Genomic DNA, 16,845 nt, shown 5'->3' with positions numbered 1-16,845 from the left:
TCAGATGTATCACTTTGACTGGTTGTGTACCTATATGAATGTGATTTAAGTATCAGGTCATCAGCTCATGTAAAAGTATATTGAGCAGAAATCTGAAAATAAATAATAATTTAGAGAAGCATAGGCTGAAATGAATTAATGTTTTGCCCTGGAAGTGAATAAAGGCGGTGCTCTGCTCAGCTTTTTGCCAGAAAAGCTCGTCATGGGAGGTCCCAAGACACACACCAGCATTGACCAATTCTATATGAAGACATGTAAGTGCAGTACAAATATGATAATGAATTGGTTAATGCTTTACACTATTTATTCTCCCTGCTCCTTTCATTTACTAATCAAGCTTTGGACTACCTGTAGTTCATGATTCTGGATAGGAGATGAGAATATGTTTGGGATGATGTGATAAATTAATACTGGAGACACTGTTATGGCAGGCAGCTCTCCTGGCAAACTTAAGAGTCGGGAAGAACCAGTGACAATGGGATCTACTGAGAATGCACAACCTAGGCAATATTGGCAAGGGAGGAGAAGTATTGCCCTTTGTGGAACTGCAGCGATGATGCAAACTAGCAGATGTGTTAGATATTTCCTGGTGAGACTGGCTCTCACTGGATACTGTGAGTTGCTGGTTGATGTGGAGGAAGAAACAGCACTTGAATATAGGGTGTTGACTGACCCGCTTCACAGATATGTGGTTTCACAAATTGATATGGCGCTCAGGAAAAATAACTACAAAAGGAAAAAAGGGGAAGAAGGTTAGTTGGTTGGTTGGTCCAGCACATATTTTTCCAAATAATTATGAATAGTCATATATGATAGGCAATGTGTATGGGTGGAGAATTCTGATCAACTTATGAAAAGAAAACATCCCTCAGGCCATAGAAAGCATTCTTTTAAAGTTTCACAAAACCTCACCAACTAAAGTGGCATGCTTCATCATCAGGTTGTCCTCCTCATTGTGAGGGATCTGCAATGCCCAACGAGTTTCTTAAGGGGGCGCCTTGCCAGAGATCTTCTTTATAGCTGACCTGGTTGGAAAATTACCAACCTGACTGCAATACCCCTAATAGGTAATAAGGCAGATGGAATTGGTTCTTAGGGACAAAGTGCCTATCTTGGCAGATAGGGTTACTCTGTCACAAACATGACAGATTTCACATCCAGAAAAACTCCTGAGGCGGAAAGCCGGGAGTCGAACTGTGTTGTTGTTTGTTTGCCTGTTTTTAAAAACCTTGATTTCATTTTGCTCTTTTAAATTCATTGCCCTCCCTGAGCACTCACTTGTGGGACAGAGCGCCTCCTGCAGCAGACGCGCTGTAGACTTAGCGCTGACGCACTGCACAGGAATCCTGCGCCACTCCCCCAGACACACACAAGCCACGCCCATCTTGCAAGGCCACGCCCCTCCCTCGCTCTCCTCTCACTCCCCTACCATAAAAACATGTGCATTCCCCGGACGCGCAGCGGACGGGCGCAGTGGGCGCGCCGAAGGCGCGCCTAAGGCAAGCCCGTCTGTGCCCGTCCGCGGCCGGACGGGCCCAGGGGCCAGGGACGCTGCCGCCGCGATCTCTTACACTCCCTCTGCCCTAAAGAGCCTACAATTCTACCCATGCTCTCTTCCGCCCGCTGTCAGAGCCCACATCTCTACACTGGGAATCGCGGGGAATGTCCCTTCCCACCTGGGATCGGATGCGCTACATATTCCTTCCGTCCCCATTGACTCACACATCCGAATACTATACCTAAACAACCGTTCTCTTGTAAGACACCAAACTGACATCTTCCTCCTACTCTCGGCTGAGAGCCCAGATGTCCTTTTATTATCAGAAACATGGCTCACCGACGACTCCCTCCCTGATATCCTGGCGGCATTACCCCCTGACTACTATTTGCTGAATGCTAACCGCCCTGGAGGCCGTCCCGGTGGTGGGGTGGCAGCGGTAATACGCAAAAATTTTAAAATCATCGCTACCGCCTCCATGATCATCCCCGAAGTGGATAACCTGGTTCTCAGCCTGGGAACTGAGGTGGGTGCAGTCACTGTCATAATACTCTACCGCCCCCCTCTCTCTATGCCCTCTTTCCCCTCATCCTTCACTGAGCAGCTTGCTAATCTCACCACTTCCTCCCCTCGTGTCGCCATTTTCGGCGATTTCAATTACTGGTTCCAACACAAGGATGCCGGGCCGCACGCCACTGAGCTATTTGAAACTCTCTTGAGCCTAAATTTTACACAACTTCTTAAGTTCCCCACCCATAGCGGCGGCCATATCCTCGACCACATCTGGATTCATGGGGTGAAGTCTTCTCGCCCGCAGATCACTCCCTGTGTGTGGTCTGACCACTCCTTGATCGAGACTACAATCTCTGTCAATGGCAACATCAGGGCCCCCCCTCTGGAGGGTGGTGTCGCCCGCAAGTGGAGGGCTGTCGACTCTTCTGAATTTCTCTCCCATCTGTCTCAGTCCTGTCCCTCCCTCCCTAACGATATCCGCATCGATGAGCTAGACTGTAACATCTCCCACTGGCTTACGTCAGCTAGCGATATCTTTGCTCCATTAACCAAGTTTCCCCGCTCTCGGCATAGAAACTCCCACAAATGGTTCGACCTCCAACTAAAAACCCAACACCTGGAGCTACGCCAATTGGAGCGCAAGTGGAGAAGAGCCTACTGCCCCACGAGCAGAGACACTTATGTGGCCGCTCGCAATAAATACAAAAAAGCCATCACTGCGGCCAAAACAGCATATGCCTCTAAAAGAATCTTATCTGCCCCTTGTAAATCGAAGGAGATCTTTAGAGTCCTTGACGAATTTACCTCCGACTCCAGGACGCTCCCGACCCAGGCTCCTACACAGGAATCATGCAATGCCCTCAGCACGTTCTTCTTAGAGAAAATTGTTATGATCAAGGACACTATTCCGGCCACCTCTCCTGGCACTGACTCTGTCTGTCCCCCTCCCAATGCACTCTCTCTCACACATCTCCCCCTTCCTGATTCAAAATCTTTGGCCACATTGGCCGCTCGGGTTAAATCCGGCTCTCCGGACGATTGCTGTCCACCATCCATACTACGGGACATATGCCTTTCTCTTCCTGACAGTATTCTCCCTCTGTTGAACTCTTCTCTCTCTTCTTGCTCGGTGCCTAGCTCTTTCAAGGCAGCCGTTCTGGTGCCCCTACTGAAGAAACCTGGAGCCGACCCCGCAGCCTTGGCAAACTACCGGCCTATCGCCCTTCTGCCCTACTTCTCTAAAATTCTGGAAGCCCACGTCACCGCCTGTCTCTCTCAGTTCATCGAGAGCTCCAACTTCCTTGAAGCCAACCAGGCCGGTTTTAGACCTGGCCACTCCACGGAGGTAGTGATCCTGGCTGTATTGGATGCTCTCAGAGACGGCGTTGACAGGGGTACCCCCCAGGCCCTGGTCCTTTTAGATCTGTCGGCCGCCTTCGACACGGTGGACCATAACATCCTTCTCCACCGTGTCGAGCAGGCCGGCATCCAGGGCCTGGCGCTGGCATGGGTCGAATCCTTCTTGACCGGGAGATCTCAGACAGTCAGCCTGGGCACTTTCAGGGCACCTAGGGAGCGCTCACTCTGCGGGGTCCCCCAGGGCTCCTCCTTATCTCCTCTTCTTTTCAATCTATATCTTCAACCTCTTCTTTTTTCTCTGAGGCAGTGGGACGTCACCGTCTTTAATTACGCTGACGACCTGCAACTCATCTTTCCTCTTGATTCTCTCTCCGCTATTTCTAACTTCCAGGCGGTTATGGTCCACATTCTTCAGTGGATGAGCCAGAACCAACTTAAATTGAATCCCGGGAAGACGGAGCTCCTTCTCCCTGGCAAGAGCTCCACCCACTGGGGTCCGCATTTCTGGCCGGCAGAGCTTGGCCCCTCTCCCACCCCTGTGGCCTCGGTGAAGAGTCTCGGGGTCACTATTGACTCCGAGCTATCTCTTAAACCCCAAATAGGGATGGTGGTCTTTACCTGCATGTATCAGCTGCGCAGGATCAGAAAGGTGGCCTATCTCTTGACTCCCGAAGCCCTGATTCAAGTCATCATGGCTCTTATCCTCTCCCGCTTGGATTTCTCGAACTCTCTTTATCATGGTCTGCCTAAGGTCCTTCTTTCTAGACTACAGATCATTCAGAACCAAGCGGCGAGACTGGCCTTCGGGACCCCGAAATGGCAATCCGCCAAACCTCTTCTCACCAAATTACATTGGCTCTCTGTCACTTCGAGGGCAGCCTTCAAGATCGGCTGCCTCACTTTTAAATCCCTAACCGGCCCCTGCCCTGCCTTTCTGAAATCTCTTATTAGTCCCTACTGCCCTTCACGTAACCTCAGATCTTCTCACCTCCGCCTCCTGGTTGTTTCCTCTTTTAAACTCTGCAGAATCGGTGGCCGGAGATTTGCACTCTTGGCCCCCAAATTCTGGAACTCTCTTCCTCCCTCGCTTAAATTTTCCAAACTCGCTCATCCAATTTCGTAAATCCTTAAAAACTTGGCTTTTCCCACAATCCGGTTAATTCTCTTCGTCTCCCTCAGTCTCAGATTAGTGCCAGGAAACCCACGGTGACAGAGCGCTTTATAAGCACCCCCTAACGTAACATAACACATCCGACGAATTACAGTTCAATAAAATATAATGTAATTATAATTTGACGGATGGGATATTTGTTATATTTGTGATGGAGTAACTTTGTCTGTCAAGATCGTAATCAGGACCTGAGAAATTAAAACTAACTAGGGACATCCAGAGGTTCTTTAATCCGGTCTGAAGCCTAAGGGGTACTTCATTCTCATAATTTGATGAGCATTATCCACCCATATGGAACTGCACACCATACTCATACAAAATTGGCAGAAACTATTAGAGATATGTATTAGACCTAGGAGAGTTTGACAGTTACAACTGGGCTGAATACTGTAGACACCCTACATAGGTGGCCATCGGAGTGGCGTTCCGTCTGGTGCAATTGAAAATGCTACAGCAGGCCTATTTTATAGGAACTAGACTATATAGGACAGACAAAATTGTAAACAATGTATGTTGTAGAGTTTGTGGGCAATCAGGATCACTAACACATAAGTCGTGGAGCTGTCCGAAGGTCCAAACTTACGGAATCAAAATAGAATGAAATGTATCTACTGTGTCATGGGTAAGTATCACTCTTAGGCTACTCTTGGTGATGGTGAGGATTAGGGGAGGCAACAATGCCAAATTACAAAGTTTAATTTCTAATATTGCACTCATCGTGACCAGAAGGGACTTCTACCCCGCTGAGGGGGCTGCAACACTTCCCAATGTGACAGAAAGGGTAAAAAAATATGGGCTGACGAAGGAAGGCGGAGCCACAATTTACAAAGTGAGTGAGTGTCCTTAGAAATGTGACAACGTTTAGGCCACGAGGCAGGAGTGGAGGGAGGAGTGTTAATTTATTTAGGCGATTTGTTATGCGCTCAATTACCCGTGGGTGTCTCGGCGCTGAGTGAAAGAACTGGTCCAAGAGGAGTTGTTGCGTGAACAGCCAGGATTTTATCTGCTTGCGGAAAGAGAGAAGAGAGGTGGAGGCTTTAATGTGCTGAGGAAGACTGTTCCACAGTTTTGTGGTGGTGACTATGAAGGATCTGTCTCCCCAGGAGACTTTCTTAGTCCTGGGAACCTGCATGAGTCCAGCGGTTGAGGATCTTAGGGATCTGGCAGGTTTGTAAGGACAGAAGGAGTCTTTCAAATACGCTGGACCTTGCCCATGAATTGCTTTATAGGCAATGCAGAGAGCCTTGAATTTAGTTCTCTTTTTTACGGGTAGCCAGTGAAGCTCTCGGAGTGTCCCAGAGATGGAGGCATACTTAGGACATCCAGTAATCAATCTGGCCGCCGCATTTTGCACCAGTTGTAATTTCTTTAAAACACCTTCTTGAGCGTTGACTAGCAGACCATTACAGAAGTCAATGCGGGCCATGATGAGTGCGCTAATCAACGTTTTTGTCATGTTCATGGGAAGATATGGTAGAAGTTTTTTTATCATTCTCAAGGTGTAGAATGAGGAGGAAACTACTGCGTTAACGTGGTGCATGAAAGTAAGTTTGGTGTCCAGTATAACTCCAAGATTTCTAGCCTTGGTCACCGGGGAAGGGGGTGGTCCCAGGGCATCAGGCCACCATGTGGGAGACCAGGCAGGGGAGAGATTGCCAAACAGCATCACCTCCGTTTTATCGGAGTTTAACTTCAGGCAGTTTCTTGCCATCCAATTACTTATTGCCAACATTCCCAGTTTAAAGTTGGCGGCCACTTCATCTCCGTTTTTGTTTATGGCTAAGACAATCTGGGTGTCGTCGGCATAGGATGTAACCGCCAGGTGATGGATTTTTAAGGTCCTCGCTAAGTCTGACACATAGATGTTAAATAATGTGGGACTTAGCGAGGACCCCTGGGGAACACCACAAGGAAGAGTGAAGGGAGGTGAGTTGTAGTTGCTGAAGGCAACAGATTGAACTCGATCGGCGAGGAATGAGGAAATGAGTTCCTTCGCTGCACCCATAATGCCTGCCATTTCGACACGGTCGATCAAGGTGGAGTGATCGACCGTGTCGAAGGCCGCAGACAGGTCCAGTAGAATGAGTACTGCTGATCCTCCATTATCTAGGGACTTCCTAATTTCCTCTGTGGCTTTAATAAGCGCAGTTTCCGTCCCGTGTCCCTTCCGGAAGCCGAATTGTGTTTCGTCCAGGCAGTTATTTTGATCTATGAAATATGAGATTTGTGTGTTCATTATTTTTTCCACAATTTTGGCAGGGAGTGGGAGGCAGGCGATTGGACGATAATTAGCAACTATCGTCGGATCAAGTGAACTTTTTTTGATAAGTGGTTTGACGATGGCTTTTTTCCAGATGGAGGGAAAAGTAGTGGATAAGAACATAGCATTAAAAATATCAGTGAGTTTAGAGCTTATAATTTTGTGGAAATTTTTGAGAATGACGGGGGGACATGGGTCTTCCGGAGATTAATGATAACTTCAGTAGTAAGGAGACATAGAGGCGCTAAGGATGAATATTTGGAGTGAAGAGGAGGGGGACATCAAAGGTTGTCAGGGGGAGGAGTTGTGCTTGGAGTGGTTATAGGTAGAGAAAAGGTATGCACACAGTAATAAGAAGGAAATACATATGGAAAATAACCACTCTGTAGGGTGATGCATCTGACATGGGAATGCTGGCAAGTTGAGATTTAGAACACATTTGTGAGAATGGATGAAATGTTGATAAAAAGATTTAATGAAAACACATATGAATATGTTGAGGTACTGTTCAGTACTGCAGCCAACATGAATGTGCTGATTGTCAATAGGTTTCTACGCTATTGCATCTGGTATACACACACTGCACTCATGCTGCCTTTTTCAGCATGCATGTTCCCTGTAGATTTGTTCAGGCAAAGCTGAACTAAATTCACAGAAATATCCACTGACCTCAAGCTATGTAAGCCACTGCGTCACAAGTTCAGTATGCCCGCCCTCTTCAGAGCAGTGTGCCCATGATTGGAAGCATCACCACCCCCTTTTGTACCGCTTCGGCCGCCATAAGTGTGGCAGGGTATGCTCAGACGTGAGTCCCTTGCTCACTTTGCCACTGGATTCAAGCAGGCCGGGCTGAAGACGGCTGTAATGCCAGAAACCGGTCCTCGGAAGCTTGTTTCCGGTCCAGGGAAGGCATGGCTTGGCAGTTCGAGCTGGACTGTTCCCATGAGGCACAGGGTCAGACTGATTTGCATATGGCCATGTCTGAACTGGGATGTCAGAGTGGGCTAAAGAACGGTGATTGATCAAACCCAGATCTTTTGACTGGGTGTGAGTGTTTGATTGGTTCAGATGCTCCATCCATCACCACCCCCTTTTGTACCGCATGATTGGAAGCAAGGCACAGCCGTCCCGGACAGAGAAATCAAACTATATCCCCCACATGCCATGAATATATGGGTGAATATCTAAAAGTCTTGCAGGTTAGCTGCCTACCAGCCTCAACATACAACTGTGAGTCAGTTTCACCTTCATGTTGCCTGATTTATACCATCGATAAAGTCACAACACCACTGAGGGTCTAACCTGAATTTGACATTACAGTGATGTACATCCTTTGTAACAAATTAAGTGCAAGTTTGCATAGGACCCATCCCTGTTACCATCACTTTTCAGGGTTTATGAGAGGATGATGACCAGATTCATTATGACGTGCAGATATAGGGGAATATGTACGAGCAGCAGGGATTACAAAGTCATATCTATAAGGCAACGCAAATCTACTATGCGTGGTTTTGCAAGTCTAATCATTGCCTTACTCTGTACTTGGGAGGTATTCCATGGGCATTGCAGTGGGTTTTTCCAACCAAAACCCATGGATTTTGCTGCTCCTCTAGATTTACAAGAGTATGTAAACCTAGGAAGTCCCACAGTCTTCTGCCTCACGAGGTGAGGTATAACAAGGACAAATTACTTTATTTCTCCTGGTGTTTCCTCTGTCCATGTGTGATGCATTCTGCAGTACACAGAAAGAGGGAAACACCTCTTAGTGCAGGAAGGAGAACCTTCCTGCACAAAATGAATCCTGCTGACATTACAGTCACCTTTGCGCCATGGTACAAGGGTGCCTGCTTTCTCTTTGGTGTAGCGCGAATTGCTGCGCCTGAGGCATAGCTAAACCTTCGCAACCCATGGCTGCTCCTGCATTTGCCGCCCCATGGTGAGACTCTTAATAAGCTGGAGTAATTTTGGCAATTTTGCATTACTCATGTGACTCAAACTTATTGAAAATTATGAAATCACACCTGTTTACATAATTTGGAGACATTTGGGGCACAGGAGCAGAGTGTGAGTGGCTGATGGCTGTTGTTGTTCCTGTTCTTTTGAATTTGGTGCTATTTTTTAGCATAAAATAAATCCTCAGGATCAGTTTGAAAATGAGGGAGCATTTTTGCTAAGGAAATAGTGCTAAATGCATGATTAGGCTCCTTGCATAATTCCACGTAATCTTGTTTAATTTTGCTAAATATATTTCTTTAGTGCAATTACACTACAGCAAATTAATTACCTGAGTTATGCCCACCATTACCACAAACCAGGTGAGTTGTCAAAAGGTTCATCATAACTATTATCGAATATTGGAAGAACAATAATAGAAGTACTACTGAAGCACCTGCTAAAGTCTCCAGGTTCAAGTCTACCTTGGTAAGGGGCACGTTGATCTAGAAAATGGATATGCAATTCAGTCCACATTGGTTAAATGAAAATCAGCAGTGGCAATAAACCCACCATGAGTTCTGGTTTCAGCTACTCTTTCTGGAAATAATTTAACCATTTCATAACCAGATCACTTGATAGAATGGCAGAAGTGGGTATTGTTCTCAAGTTACTGTAATAAACAATATCACTTCTAGGGAGCTGTGTTTACTCTCGCTTGCTTCTGGTAAATAACAGTAAATGAAGTCGCATTACTACCTCTGGTGGTTTCAAAACTCACATCCATTGTTTAAAGTTTTTTTCTATTCTTGAAGATAACTCAAGTTTGTGGATGTTCTATTGGAAAATAAAAAAATATTGTATTTTTAATGTATGGCTCCGTCATGCCAGACATCTCTAAGTCATTTGGCGGAGTTCCCTTCCATAGGGGGGGTAAATTACTGTGCCACTCCGTCTGCCTAAACGTAAATCAGCCACTTAGTTCCTATTCAACCAATGATATTCAAGAAATAATCTAAAAACCAAACATGAGGTGAAAAATCTGACAATTATCCATGGTCCCATGAAGGCAGCATAGTGTTAAGGACATAGCATTTTCTTTTAACATCTGCTTCCAATAAAACTACCCAGAATATGTTTGACAACACTTAGGGATTTCACAACTAGAGGGACACTGCACAGTAATCAACGCAATGCGCCTAATTAGGAAGTTTTGAAATGTTCTAGATAATCTCCAAGTGGAGCTCAGCCATCTGTATGAGCTCAGTCCCATGTGGCCTGCAGCTGATAAAAGCTCCATCCAGTTCTACAGAGCCATGCCTCAGAGCAAGGGGCAGAGCTGTAACAAGAGTGCAGTAATGCCTTGCTCCTCGCTCTCTGCTCTCTTGTTGTCTCTCAGTCCCATTCTTCAGACTGTCCTTCAGTCTACAAGACTAGGGTGAAGAGGTGTAACAGGAGTGCAGTAGTGCCCTGCTCGCTCGCTCTCTGCTCTCTTGTTGTCTCTCAGTCCCATTCTTCAGACTGTCCTTCAGTTTACAAGACTAGGGTGAAGCGGTGTAACAGGAGTGCAGTAGTGCCCAGCTAGCTCAATCTCTGCTCTCTTGTTGTCTCTCAGTCCCATTCTTCAGACTGTCCTTCAGTTTACAAGACTAGGGTGAAGAGGTGTAACAGGAGTGCAGTAGTGCCCTGCTCTTTTGTTGTCTCTCAGTCCCATTCTTCAGACTGTCCTTCAGTCTATAAGACTAGGGTGAAGAGGTGTAACAGGAGTGCAGTAGTGCCCAGCTAGCTCGCTCTCTGCTCTCTTGTTGTCTCTCAGTCCCATTCTTCAGACTGTCCTTCAGTCTACAAGACTAGGGTGAAGAGGTGTAACAGGAGTGCAGTAGTGCCCTGCTCCTCGCTCTCTGCTCTCTTGTTGTCTCTCAGTCCCATTCTTCAGACTGTCCTTCAGTCTACAAGACTAGGGTGAAGAGGTGTAACAGGAGTGCAGTAGTGCCCTGCTCTTTTGTTGTCTCTCAGTCCCATTCTTCAGACTGTCCTTCAGTCTACAAGACTAGGGTGAAGCGGTGTAACAGGAGTGCAGTAGTGCCCAGCTAGCTCAATCTCTGCTCTCTTGATGTCTCCCTGTTACATTATTCTGACTGTCCCTCTGTTTACAATCCGGCCGACAAGTATTTTGTTCCCATTCCATCTTCAGGACTGCCTTAAAATAATCTTCAATATTAAGTTTTTACTGATGTTTGTACTTTCCAAATAGAATTCTTTTTTTTTTGTCTAGGAGGTAAGTGCATTGTTTTTAATATATTGATAACTGTCTAGGCTCATTAGATGTGTCCAATGCTTCATAATTCTTTGATAACCTATTCTAAGATTAATGCAATTGGGCATATTTACTAGTGCTTATTGCCACCAGAGGGTCACTTTTCATTATGTCCATGTGGCGATAAATGCTTCACCTTACTTACAAGGCAGTGTTAAGCCACTTAATGTGGCTTAACATTGCCTTGTAAATAATGCCTCTTTTCATGCTACACTTAGTATGAAAGGGTCATGCAATGCGTTATTCCACCGCAACACCCATTGATTTTGATGCAGCCCCCTATTTACAAGAGTCGCGTACATAGGAGGTAGTGCCAAAATTAAGACATGGGAAAACCTGGTATAAACATGCTGTAACAAGGAGCAATGCTTAATGTGTCCTGGGTTTTGCAGCACACAGAGAAATAGCAAATCACGATGAATGTTCCTTCCTGCACATAAACAATCATTTAAAAAAATGACGATTTGCAACGTCTATGTGTGCTGCACATTGCAGCACTGTGAGGTGTTACAAATCGCCATTCCGGACTGTTCATGTGCAGGAAGGGACACCTTCCTGCACATAAACAATCAGTCCCACAATGCAAACACCCTTGCACTGTGGCGCATGGGTGCCTGCGTTGGCGCTAGGCATCTACATTTAGCACCAGTGCTAGAAAAGGCAGGGCTGCTCCGCATTCTTGTGAATACGGCGCATCCCTGCCTTTTCATAATGGCAGAGCTTGGCGTTAGCAATTTGTGCTTAACACCACGCTTCGCCATTCTATTGTAAATATACCCCATTGAGTCAATGTATCAGCATCACCGTGATAAAAGGTGGAGCTGGCCCCGCCAGGGTCCATCCTGGGCCCTCACATGTTGCACTGCTCTGTGCATCAACGGCATTAAGTAACCAAAGTGTGTGTAAGGAAGGGGAGATTTTAACACCTGGCTCTTGAGCACGGGCAGAGAGTGCACTCTGAAAGTTTGAGATACGTTGTCCTGCTCCTATGATCTAGTTGCAGATGCACTAATCATGAACACTGCACAGATCTGTAAGCTGCATAGTTTTAAAGCGCCTGGTGTTCCTATATCCACTGACATGTTCAAGCGCTCTCTGGCTGCTGAGCACCGGCTGCACATTCCGCAAGCCTTAGATGGAGGTGACAAGCTCTGGGCTGTAGGGCTTGCGTATGGCCTCTGGGGCTATCGAAAAACACATTTAAGAGTCAAATTCAAGGTTATATCTTTCCTTAAAGTCACATGCAGACTCTGAGGAATGTTCATATAAGTTCTCACTTTCTCCCTGAAAAACCATGCCTATCGCCCTCCGTATTTTTTACCATCTCAAAGAATGCGCTCCACGTCACCGCATTGGATGGTCTTGTCACTTGCGTTCTAGGCACTAAGAGGCGTTTACTCATCTCAGCTTGTATGAAGCCACTAGGATGTCTGCTTTCTACATATCTATTGTGTCATGCAACCCTGGCATCGACTGCACCATCATCAGGGCGTGATGGACGTGACTGTCACAGCTTTGTCGAAATGTTGTGAGATCATTCAAATGTGTACTGCTGTCTTCATGTGCAACCTTTCCAGGAGAGTGTAAAACTGAATTTGAAGTTCTGCAACAGAATGTAACACTTGTTCACAGATCACAAAATAGGTGTAATATTTCCTGGAAAGCCATCCCTCGAGCAACCTCACTCTTGTACATTTGTAAATGTTGCCTACCCTTCTGTGTGGAGAGGGAAGGGCAGCTAAATGTGCAAAAATGTGTGGAGAAAGACCCCCCTCTACATCCAAACCAGACCTGGGTGATCTGTTTCACTTTCCATCTGGATCCTGAGGAAATGTTCCACCCTGTCCAAGGCATGAAGGGGTCAGATGTGAATCTGTGACTGCCCTGAGTCTCACAAGTAGTGGGGATTTATTTTCTCCAATTTTCAGGTCAAACTACGCCTTGTAACAACCACTTCCCACTGCCTTAATGAAATTCACTACTGCTGATTCTCTGCACTCATGACACAGAATTAACCAGTAGCAAAACCATTTACACCTGCCAGGAATATTTTTGTGATTTCTGTGCAAGCATTATTCGAAGCATTTACGACTTTTAAGCAAGTTTATGGCTACAAATACATTTGTGAATTGGGTCCTACATTCTTGTTTGGCACACGAGAAATATAAAATAGTCATTTATTTTTAATTTCTGTATGATTTAGTTAGTCTGTTGCATGATGCCAGATCTCACTGCACAACAGAATGTCTGCAGGTCTCACCCACTAATGAAGTTTCAATGAAATCATTAATTATCTTCAAAACCTTTCCCCCTAAAACAAAACACAACCCACACCAAAAATAATACACAAAATAAATGAATGACACGATTTACAAAATTAATTAGCAATTAAATGATTAATAATAATGAGAAATGTATTAATACATAACTATAATTAAAACTCAGGGTCCTCATTAGAATGTGGGGCAGAGTTTCCTCCGCCCAGCATCGTCTTCGTCAAGGGGCACAGTGTTGTGGAGTCACCATAAGGTCCCTTTCCCTCTAAAGTGTCCCCACAAGTGTCTCACATCTTTCTCTTTCTTTATTATACAGTTAATAAAAACCGTAATATACAGACATCGCAATGCATGTTAGAATAACATTTTTAAATTGTATAAAATCATGATCAGGTTCCTAATGCTAAGTGTTTATGCAATGCAGTTAAAATAATATTAACGACCTTCCCAGCTCTTGCTAGAGCCTGAGCTGAATTGTTGCTAAAACACAAAGTCGATGCTTCCCTACAGTGTCTCAGTGATTGTTCCCGAAAGACAGGGATCAGTAGGCGGCGTCGATCAATAGCAAAGAATGGGCAGCAACTAAGCAAGTGGAGCCAGGACTCATGTATGTAATTGCAAAACCTGCAAGTGTCTCACATTTTTTAATCACAGTTTTGAACCTGGGGATTTAGAGGACTACACACTGCCTAATATTGCCACAGTAATGGAGGCTGAATTAAAAACCCCAGGTGGTTAGACTGTCAGTGGACTATCTTGTCAGTTGCCTTCGAATGCCAGCTTTTTAGTGTTTCTCTTTTGTGAAGATTGGGACTATCAAATCTAGAGGCATCTCCAAATAAAGGGCTACAAGATGATTGGCAATTATCGAATGAGGGTGTCAACAGATTCGGGGGAGGGAGGGCCAATGTTGACATACTTTATGCATTGGAGAGGATTTTTTCATCAATTTTAACTTTGCTCGAGAAATCTACAGCTAACTCTAATCACGTTTAGACAATGCCTGACTCACTCGTCCATGAGGAGAAGCAGAATCACTGGATGTTTCCCCTTTTTTTTTGTTAAATTAACCCCTGCCCATGCTTCACTGACCTTCCACCACCATTCTTCCTCTTCACCCTCTTCAAAAGTTTTTCTGTTGTGTCCTTTCTTACTCTGGCATCTTTTATGGTGTGCTGTTCTAGGACATATATACTTTATGCATCTCATTTTGCAACTCCATGCTGACATTTGAGTTCTGTTGTTCACTCTGTCCCATTCCTTATCTGTGAGTGTGTACCCAATTCAATTTGCAATCTCCATTGTGCGTGTGATATATATGTGGTCTGTGATTCTAATAAATGCTTATTTAAAAGGTGCAATGGTGTAGTTATTCTGTGTGGTATTCTTTAGCCTTTTGCCAAAGCTATCATCAGAGAGAAATGTCATGAACCTCCCTGTCCCACATAACTAGGGTGGACCCCATAATGGGGAAGAAGACAACCCCCAGCTTCTGTGAGATCTAGGAAGCCACTGAACTGGTAAAAGTGGGAACCTGCTATAAGTGTTGTATGTCACACCATTGTTTGGGATTCTGTATTTCCACCATGTGCTAAATGCTGCAACAGTGAAGCTTGATAGTAAAAGTGAATGTGGGACCACTAATACACCTTGTGACACCAACATGTATGTGTGTTTTCACCAAAATTAATGCATTTGTGTTTCACCAAATGGGAATATATTTAACCAAATGTACAGGACCTGACTTGATGTAGAGTCATCTGAGGTAGTGTAGTCAGAAGTGTTTGAAAGAGGCAGGAGATATTTGGTAATTTTGATGATGGCATTTATGCTGAGTAAGGAAAATATTGCAGCCATAAATGTGTCATGATCCCCACACTATGTCAAGAATGGGCCACAGGCATGGAAATTATATTTATATTATATAGTTACCCACATCACCAGAATGGGTCAATTTGCAAGACAAAGCTTATGGATGTCTCTATATAGTGCTTAGAGTCCTTCCTTCACGCGGGTAATCTCCCCTGGCACAGTAGTGAGCTACTGTTTTATCACAAGAATTTTGTAAATACAGATTAGTGGGACAAGTGTTATTATCAACTGAGTTTCTCTACATTTTTAGCTTTCAAATGTAAACCAGAGGTTATGTTCATGCATTTAGATTGCATATTTATATATCACCTATAAAAGACACATCTGATATTGAAAACTGAAGAAGCTGTAACTCAGTTTCAAGACATATTGAAGTATAACACAATATCCACCATTCCATTCATTTTTTATTTAAGTTAAGACTTTATGTGATGTGATGACTCCTCACTAATGACTATCCTTATACTCTATTTTTCTTTTCAGCTTTCCCGCAATTATATCAGAGGCATCAGGAGAAATGAGAGTAATCAATCCCTACACTTGAAACAAGATTCCTGATAGTGGGATTTTCAGATTTTCTTCATCTGCAAAAGCCACTTTTTGTTACATTTCTGATTATTTACTTGATAATCCTGATAGGAAACCTTATTATCTTAGCAACTATATGCTACAACTCACGTTTGCATACTCCTATGTATTTCTTCCTTGCAAATCTGTCATTTTTAGATATAACTTATACTTCAACCACATTTCCCAAAATGTTAGTCAACTTTTTTCTTCTCAAAACCCCTGTTTCTCTCACTGCCTGCCTGGTACAGTTATACTTCTTTATGTGTTTTGCATGTGTTGAATTCACCCTTCTCACGGCGATGGCTTATGATCGGTACGTTGCAATTTGCATTCCCTTACGCTATATGGTCATCATGAACAAAGTTACTTGTCTACAGTTGTCGGCTGGTGCTTGGATAGTCGGATTCTTGGACCCAATAGCACACACCGTACTATTTTCACAACTCTCTTTTTGTGGTCCTAATGAAATCAACCACTTCTTCTGTGACATCACTTCCATACTCAGGCTGTCCTGCTCTAGTACACACATCATTGAAACCCTTACCTATGTCATTGCTTCTGTAGTTCTTTTGAACATGTTTGTTCTTACCCTCACATCATACATTTACATAATCTCTGCTATACTAAAAATAAGGTCTTCTGATGGTAGACGTAAGACCTTCTCAACATGCACCTCTCACCTCACCGTGGTTCTTTTACTTTATGGGGCAATCTCTATTATGTATGTGCGGCCAAGATCTACTTACTCACAGAATTACAACAAGATATACTCTTTGTTGTATATTGCTTTGGTTCCTTTGTGCAACCCCTTTATTTACAGCCTGAAAAACAAAGAGTTAAAAAATTTCCTCACTCTGAAAGGTCTTCAAAGAGTCAAATTGATGACATGATTGAAATGTTGTTTTCAATAGTGATTCAATGGTATTCCCAAAATATTATATTACTAAAATTCAAAGTTGGGTAAAGTATAATTTCAAGCAGACCTCATATATATAATCCCTGTAAAAAAAAGGTTGCTGCCAGAAACTGATCTAACAGCAAATATTTGCAATTTAGCATTTGATGCTAAGTGTAAAA

At 44.3% G+C, this 16,845-nt stretch overlaps 1 protein-coding gene across 1 annotated transcript; it reads left to right on the top strand.

The window, feature by feature from the left end:
• The first annotated feature begins 553 nt into the window (after window positions 1-553).
• On the top strand, window positions 554-16,658 carry LOC144769869 (olfactory receptor 5G9-like). The gene is made up of 2 exons (XM_078654058.1): window positions 554-752; window positions 15,772-16,658. The coding sequence occupies exons 1-2, from the start codon at window positions 554-556 to the stop codon at window positions 16,656-16,658; spliced, it is 1,086 nt and encodes a 361-aa protein (XP_078510184.1).
• Window positions 16,659-16,845: the final 187 nt, after the last annotated feature.

The sequence above is a fragment of the Lissotriton helveticus genome, chromosome 7 (assembly GCF_964261635.1).
Source record: "Lissotriton helveticus chromosome 7, aLisHel1.1, whole genome shotgun sequence".
NCBI lineage: Eukaryota > Metazoa > Chordata > Amphibia > Caudata > Salamandridae > Lissotriton > Lissotriton helveticus.
This window is presented reverse-complemented; position numbering and strand designations above follow the sequence as displayed.